General features: G+C 41.6%; 1 protein-coding gene across 2 annotated transcripts; it reads right to left on the bottom strand.

The window, feature by feature from the left end:
* Positions 1–1736: 1736 nt before the first annotated feature.
* b4galt7 (xylosylprotein beta 1,4-galactosyltransferase, polypeptide 7 (galactosyltransferase I)) lies at positions 1737–7301 on the bottom strand. Of its 2 annotated transcripts, XM_031587253.2 has the most exons (7): positions 6542–7301; positions 6257–6292; positions 4672–4995; positions 4026–4251; positions 3551–3634; positions 3152–3256; positions 1737–2425 (listed from the first exon to the last, which is right to left on the bottom strand). In XM_031587253.2, exons 1-7 carry the CDS (start codon positions 6592–6594, stop codon positions 2270–2272), a joined length of 984 nt encoding a protein of 327 aa, XP_031443113.1. In that variant the 5' UTR covers positions 6595–7301; the 3' UTR covers positions 1737–2269. The 2 variants fall into 2 exon arrangements, with proteins under 2 accessions (XP_031443113.1, XP_031443114.1); XM_031587254.2 differs by lacking the exon at positions 6257–6292 and having other exon boundaries at positions 6542–7299.
* Positions 7302–7596: the final 295 nt, after the last annotated feature.

Here is a 7596-nt window from a genome sequence, read left to right as displayed (position 1 = left end):
GGAGATCTCAGACAATTGTATTCAGCAGTAGACAAGTCTGGGGTCTGGACCAATCATAAACTTCGTTCGTGCTTAAGCTCTAAGAATATTTGAAATAGGTCAGCGATTGACAAGTTATCTTAAATCGAGACATTTAGGTTAAGAACAATGTTGCATCTTACAAATGCAGGGATTAATTGTATTGGATGCATTTTTTGCAGGAATGACCACTATGATAGGCTACAGCATACTCCAGAAGAAGTCTAATATCTTGAGTCATTAGGCCCCATTAATCGAGGATATGGCCTTGTCAACTGGCTGTAGCCTATGGGCAGACAGCAAAGGACTAACCCATAGCTGCCCTTTTACTCGTTACCAACTCTTTGAAGGGAGAATGCATTTTCAAAAAAGGCTAACCTTTGGGCTAGAATTTGCTGCTATTTTTATCGGATAATCTCCACTCTACAGGCGGTGGAGACGTTAAACTTGAATTATTAAATGTCCAGTCCATGTGCAATTTTTGATCGGGATACCAGGAACGTTAAAGGTATACTTTGGGATATTTTGACATTAGTGCTATTTCCCATCCGTTTAGGTCAAACATTTTACTAGGGACGAAAACAATTGAAATTGGTCCAGTAGGATTTGTTATCAACACAATAACCGGCAACTGCAAAACAACTAGGCTATAGCCTACAATGTAATCCCATGGAGCAAGCATCTGTGTCTGACAGGTTCTCGTCATGTTATGATAAGGGTCTGACAACATGGGAAGGAACCCTACAGAGACAGCCCTGCGTCTGTTTACCTCAATAACTGTAATTATCTAGTTTCTTTAGTTAAGGTATAGAGACATATGTCTATCTCTGTAGGGATCCTTTCATGTAGTCAGACCCTTATCATTTCATTAAGAGCGGGAAAAAGCGAGAAAAGGCGGTTTACTTACTGGCTACAGCAGTTTTGCGGTCGAGAGTTATAGCGTCCGAAGTCAATAGGCTACTAAATACTTTTGTCCCTAGTAAATAAAAATCTGGTCGCAAAAAGATGGGAAAATAGGGCAAAGTGTAAAAGAAGTTCCCTTTCAGCGTAATATTCTACGTTCGGTTTGAGGTTTTTGTGGCATTTTGGAGACAAGGTTACAGCTATTTTTAAGTTAATTAAAATGGGCTTATTGTTCTCCTCCCTTAGTACTATGTCATATCAGTCAAACTGCATCTTTACAGGCAGATCACTGCTTATTAACACTGATCAACTGTGCTGTGAAACATTAATCAAACACATTAATGGCTTAGCTCATCAAAATGTGTTTCACGGTTTTAACTTTTAAATGATTATCGCATGCTGACAAATTGTTTAATCCTATTTAGCAATGCTAATATTTCGAATTAACGTTGGGGAAGAACATCGACAGGTATTGGAAGTTACAGTTAATAATTTTTGTGAGATTCATTCCCATCTAGAACAGGTAAAAAAAATCAAACTCATTCTGCCAGCACCTTAAAATTCCAATCGTAAGTAAAATCCCCATTTTACCAGAAAGAAGGTCTGGCAAGCATTGACAAGGAGTCATGAATCCTTGTTTCTTGAACTGTTGATGTGGCTGTGTAGGTCTGAGGGCAACCAGGACTGTGGATAAATTACATGATCTTGCATGCATCTCTTGGAATAAAACATTACTACAAAGTAGGACTGATTGGAGGCCTACTTTGGAACCAGTAGAACTATGAAAATTTCAGACACATACATCTTACAAGAAGTTGGATTGAAATAAATTTATGAATTTTATAAGAATAAAACAATGTGCAAATAATTTCCAGACACTTAATGTTATATAAATAGGTGCAAATGCACGCCAAAGTACCCTAAAACCATCTGTCACGTTTGGGCGTATGAGGATTTTGTCCTCCCAGTGATATCCTAGTATCCAGCTTCAAGAGGTTTAAGTTGTCCCCAATCACCGTAACAATAGATGTGAACAACTGCATGAGGATACCGTTGGATCCCTGTGAAATAAAGGCCACTGCTGCATCCTATGGTGTAACTTGACTCCACAAAACAAAAAGAAAAGAAAAAAACAAACAAACAAACCCATACAAAATGCTGGAATTGGAATAGATCAAACTCCTGTGCAGTTCATGAAATCTAGTCACAAGATTCAGCCAGCTTGTTCGGAGAGGAAATCAGGCAGCTATAGAGCACTTTAGCATTTGCATAAAATGAAAATATTTTCAATGAAAAGTGACAGCATTCACTCCCATGATGTCAATGTTCTAGCGAGAAGAGGGTCGGACTAGCTGAACTGACACCAAGGTGTGTCATCCAGGTCACACTCCAGTTTGGTACTGATGACTGTGCAGGGAGCCCCACTGATGGTCAACTCCTGCCTGGCCTCCACCGTGTAGCGCATGTTAGTCAGCCCCCCCGTAGGGTCCACCTTAAACTGCTCCTGAAGGATGGAGGGAGAGAGAGAGAGAGAGAGAGAGAGAGGAAAGAGAAGAATGGAAATACGTAGCTTTAGCATGAACACCTGTATAATTCATTACTATCACCAAAAAGGATGGATGTAGATTGAGGAATTGTGCTTGAAATGGGGAAAAGAGAGACAAGAGAGGAGAGAGAGAAAGAAAGATACGCAGAGAAGGGCATTACAATAAGACTTCTAGATTTAACGGATTTTCACTGACACCTTTAAAAGTGTTTCACAAGCCATTAACATGACTCACACTTCGATTAGATTGTGTGGTAATGAAACAAACATGATCCTGCACTGAGGGCAGTTTCTATTGTGTGAACAATACAAGTAAAACAAGTAAAATGAATAAAAACTGCACTTTTCTAAGAAAGCAATGCTGGAACTTAATCATATTCAAATGAGGATGGTTAGAACAGGTTACAACATGTCCAATTTAATCAGCATATGAAATCGAACAAATCTTACTGGGTTATCACCGAGAGTGAAATATAAAACAAGAAGAGAGAGGTCTGTAAATGGCTGTCACTTAGAATGCCAACTGTGACATCCAAACGACGATAAAGACACCAACGATAACTACTTATTTGTTACATTATATTCCACTATGAAGGCAGGGTGTGTGTGTGTGTGTGGGGGGGGGGGCAGTTTATTTCAGTGACTAGGACAATGACATGTCAGAATTCATTCCCTGTTCTCTACCTGTTTCTGAGATGCTATCCTCCTCTGGTCTCTCTTCCTCCATGCAGGGTCGTGGATGTGGCGGAAGGTCTTGTAACCCGTTTTTATCCCATTTGGCCTGAAAAGCTGGAGGCACAGTGACAGCTGATCAGTTCATGCTAATCACTTCTGATGAGGGAAGCTGGATATAGCATCAGCATCAAAATTACTTTCTAAATGTCCTACGTGTAACTCTCTCCCTTTCTCTGCAAGGCCAATCACTGCATTTTTGGGTTGGCAAAAAAAACACCCAGTAATGATAGCCAACAAACACTATACTCCATGACTCAGGACAACAGTGCAGGAAGTTGTAGAAGTCCCTGGCAATGACAATAGAATAACCACCAACCACCAGATGGCGCAAGCGAACCAGAGGATTACCTGCAGTCCAGCAGTCTTGAGTCTCCTAAAGAACTCATCATCCTCTCTTCCCCAGCCCCAAAACCGATTGGACATGCCATTGCACTGTGGGAGACAGAGACACATCAGTCAGACAGGCACCCATGTTTGCACAGAGCATGATGGCTAGTTTATGGACAATCAGCTTCATTTCTTGGTGCCATGAATAAATGCGTAGTTTAATTTGATGTATACACAGTGCCAACACATTGGTAAAGTAAAACAAGACCAAATACCTCTCTAGGCCATGAAAACCAACACCTTCATTAAAGCACTCCAACTGACAGAATGGCAAGCAGTGCAAAGCAAGCAAGTTTATTTATCTAACACAATTTATACACATTTGTAAATCAAAGTGCTGTACAAATGAGCCGATACAAAACATAAAAACACAAGAGATTAAAACTAGGTCAAATGCCCATTTTTAGGTTCTTTCACATGTTTGTGTGCAAGTTACCATTTGGTAATGTTGTTTGGTGAGGAGCAGGATGCCGCCTACGTAGGTTTTGTAATGGTAGATGGGGTGCAGCTCTGGAGAGGCCACATGGAAAGGCCCCTCCGTTGGAAAGCTGTAGTCCAAGGCCTCGTTCATGGGAAGCAGGTCCACGTCGTGCATGGCTACGTAGTCTGTCTCATTTCCACTCTCCAGATAGCCCACGTTAATGAGGGAGGCTCTGTTGAAACTTTGAGAGATGGGAGAACATAAGACATTGTGAGGAAAAAAATGTATATGTATTTACACATTTATGTGATGAAAATGCACTGGTTAGTCACATAACTGAACAGCCCGAGGCTGTGTGAGTGTTTGGCCTGGTGCTGTGGGTGCTTGGGGGTACAGTGTTTTGATACTGTTAAACACTGAACATAATCAACAGCCAATAGCACAAATATTAAACAAAGGACGAGATGGAAGCATTTTCTTTTTTAAGTAGTCAAGTAGTCTGCTCATCAGTGCTATGAGTATTTGTTTGAAACTTCTGCCCTTTATCTTTTGTCACACACATTCAAAACCACAGTACCCACTGAGAGACACACACACACACGCACGCACGCACGCACGCACGCACGCACGCACGCACGCACGCACAAGCACCTCCACTTACCGAAAGTGGTCCACCTGGTTGACCACAACGATCTTGTGTCGTATCCTTTTCTTGTTGAGGAACGCGTGCATGAAGGGCACAAAGACCAGCAGCTCTTCAAAGCGCTCCCTGAAGGGGATAATCAGGGCCAGTTTGTGGGGGCCCCAGCCCGGGTTGTCCTGGCTGAGCGGAAGCCTCTCGGGGCAGTGCTGGGGTGGGGGCTCGCCTGGTGGGGGCTGGCCCAGGTCTCCAGAGCAGCTCAACTGCAGCCACAGCAGAGAGCCCATCACCAGGAGCAAGCACAGGCCAAACAGCTTAAACACTGTGCACTTCCTTGTCAAAAACCTGCCAAACACACATATGCTAAATGAATGTAGTCACCATACACCAAACGAGTGGTAATGCAATTCAGTAACATCTTCAAAGTCTTTAGGGTGATTTTTAAAAAGACAAAATTTTAAACCACCACCACCAAAACCCACTCAAGTAGCCCACATGACCCTTGTGTGGGCAGTAATGCTATGCAACTCAACCAGTTATGTTTCATGCCTGTCTAGTATGCACACCACAACAAATCACACAATCACAGCAGTCACGCACAGTTAAAGTTAAAGCTGGCTCAATGAGCACTGTTAAGCTGTTTGAACAATTTGGCACTCAACTGTTAGCTTGTCATTTACACACCCGAGGGATGGAGACGGCCGACTGAGGCTCATAAACGCACAACTAATATGCAAGAACACTGCTTTTAGCCAAAAAAAGTAGTCATGGTAAAACTAAAAAATTAAATAATAATTTATTGAAGACTACTCCAATATTGCCAAAGGTTGCAATGGGTCCCCGTTATGAGCTGGGTTCTGCTTAAAGTTTCTTCCTGTTAAAAGTGAGTATGCCACCATGCCACCGTTTTCTTAGTGCTTTCTCTAGGGGGTTCAGGCTCTGGGCTCTGTAAAGCACCTTGAGACAATTTCAATTTGTATTGCCGTTAAAATTAAGATTATTGAATTGGATTGCAGAAAATAGTTTTGAGGCAACAAAGTACACTTCAGGTCTCCCCTGTAATCCTGATTCTGTGATCACTTAAATGATGTGTACCAATTATGATATGCACTGTGTACAGCTGATATCATAGCAAGTCACTAAAAGTGGCATTAGATAGACACATAATAATGCTGACGTTTGAGGACAAACTTGCTCCCACAACGGTGTCTAGGATGAGGTGAAAAGCTGTGGTGACTGCTCTTTCATCGTTTCCAGATTTCTCTTGACTGCATTTGTCTCTCATTTGGATGATGTAACGAACACATCCAGTCAAGGATGTCCTGCTTGTTTCACATTTGAAACAAGAGGAGGGTTTTGGAGAGTGACAATAAACCCCCATGTTGGGTAGGAAGGCCCTGCTAGCCCGTTGGGTTGGTAGCCTAGCCTGTAATAGAACAGGACCTCTGCTCTATCTCCGAAAGGGGATGCATCATATAGTAGGACACAAAAACAAATGCTTAAAAGACAACATGCGGTGCATCAACCACTGTAGCACACCAGTACACCAATAGGTGTAAGTAGGCTATACTTAAGACGCAGCTTCAGCCCTGTTAGGCCAACTCACGGATTAGTGTCTTGTCTGTTCATCTTGGAGTTTGAGCTTTTGAGCGAGAACACCACATCATCAGAATTGAAACAGCTTGAACTTCGCATTTCATTGTTATGGCATACACAGAAAGGCAGCTAATAGGTAAAAAAAATCCCCAAAGAACCAAATCTTACTAGGCTATGTAGTCTTACCTAGGATATGATGTTGGTTTCATTTAGCAAAGATAGGCTATAACCTATATTAAGGAGAACTAATGGTAATTATATCATTATATTAAAATATACTGGTGTGCAATCTTACCTTTTGTCTTCTTTGAAATAAAGGACTGGTTTCCTACGCGAAGAATACATCATCTTGCGGATTGGTGTCAAATTAACTTCGTTGGTGAGCTGATGTAAGGCAGACGTCCAAGGAGTTTAAGTCGGGTACCTTGGCAGTTTGAATGTCTCTGAAAAGTAAATGTAGCAGCTGGGGTATCCAACTAACGGTACAGTTCCTCCAAATGTAAGAGTGTAAAAATGTTCTTCCTTTTACGGACACTCTGCTCCATTTTGCGCCTTCTCCTTAATGTAAAGTAGCCAGAGTTAAACTACAACTCTGATTTATTCATACCACAACCCGTATAATTTCATTGCAGCGAACTGGCAGCTATCTATCAATAAAGTTAAATTATTCAGCATTGCTGAACGTTGTCGTTAACAAGTATCATGGTATAAATGTCCCCAGCCAAACTCATATCCTTAGGCTGTTGTCTAGCTAGGAGTTTAATTACCCATTTAGTTAGCTAGCTAAAGATACATTCTCTGCGCTTACGATAGCTTGTCAGCTATCGCTAAATTATATCTAGCCTAAGTTAGCTATAACATTAGCGCTTAAGTTTATCATTTCAATGCGACCCTGTCTATTTGTATCACAAACTTATATAAACTGCAAAGGATTCATTTCACTATCGCAAATCCTCTTCCGTTGATAAGACCCGTCACCGGTACTACTTGGCATCTTCGGGGGGAAAAAATCCTACACGCTGGCTATTTTCGATTTTTTTAAAGTGTGTGTAACCGCAAATGTTGCCACTGCAACTGTTGTCTTGAGTAAAGGTTCCGTAACTTCCTTAACGATGTACCCAGTTGCAAACCAACTTGTTACATTACTGCCGCCTTCCGTGTTGGCGTTTAAATGAGCTGTTACCTGGACTGTTCAATACAGTTGTTGTTCTCTACCCTTGCCATAGACTCACGATCAAGTCACTTTGATCTGGGACACAAAAGTGAGAATTATAAAACGTGGACCTAGCAATCTAGGGCTGTCTCTTGCAGATTGACAATTGCAGTTTCAGTTTTTTGTTTTTGTTAGGG

The sequence above is a fragment of the Clupea harengus genome, chromosome 20, assembly GCF_900700415.2.
Source record: "Clupea harengus chromosome 20, Ch_v2.0.2, whole genome shotgun sequence".
In the NCBI taxonomy this organism is placed as follows: domain Eukaryota; kingdom Metazoa; phylum Chordata; class Actinopteri; order Clupeiformes; family Clupeidae; genus Clupea; species Clupea harengus.
The sequence above is the reverse complement of the archived record's forward strand: the minus strand, read 5'-3'. Positions and strand labels throughout refer to the sequence as shown.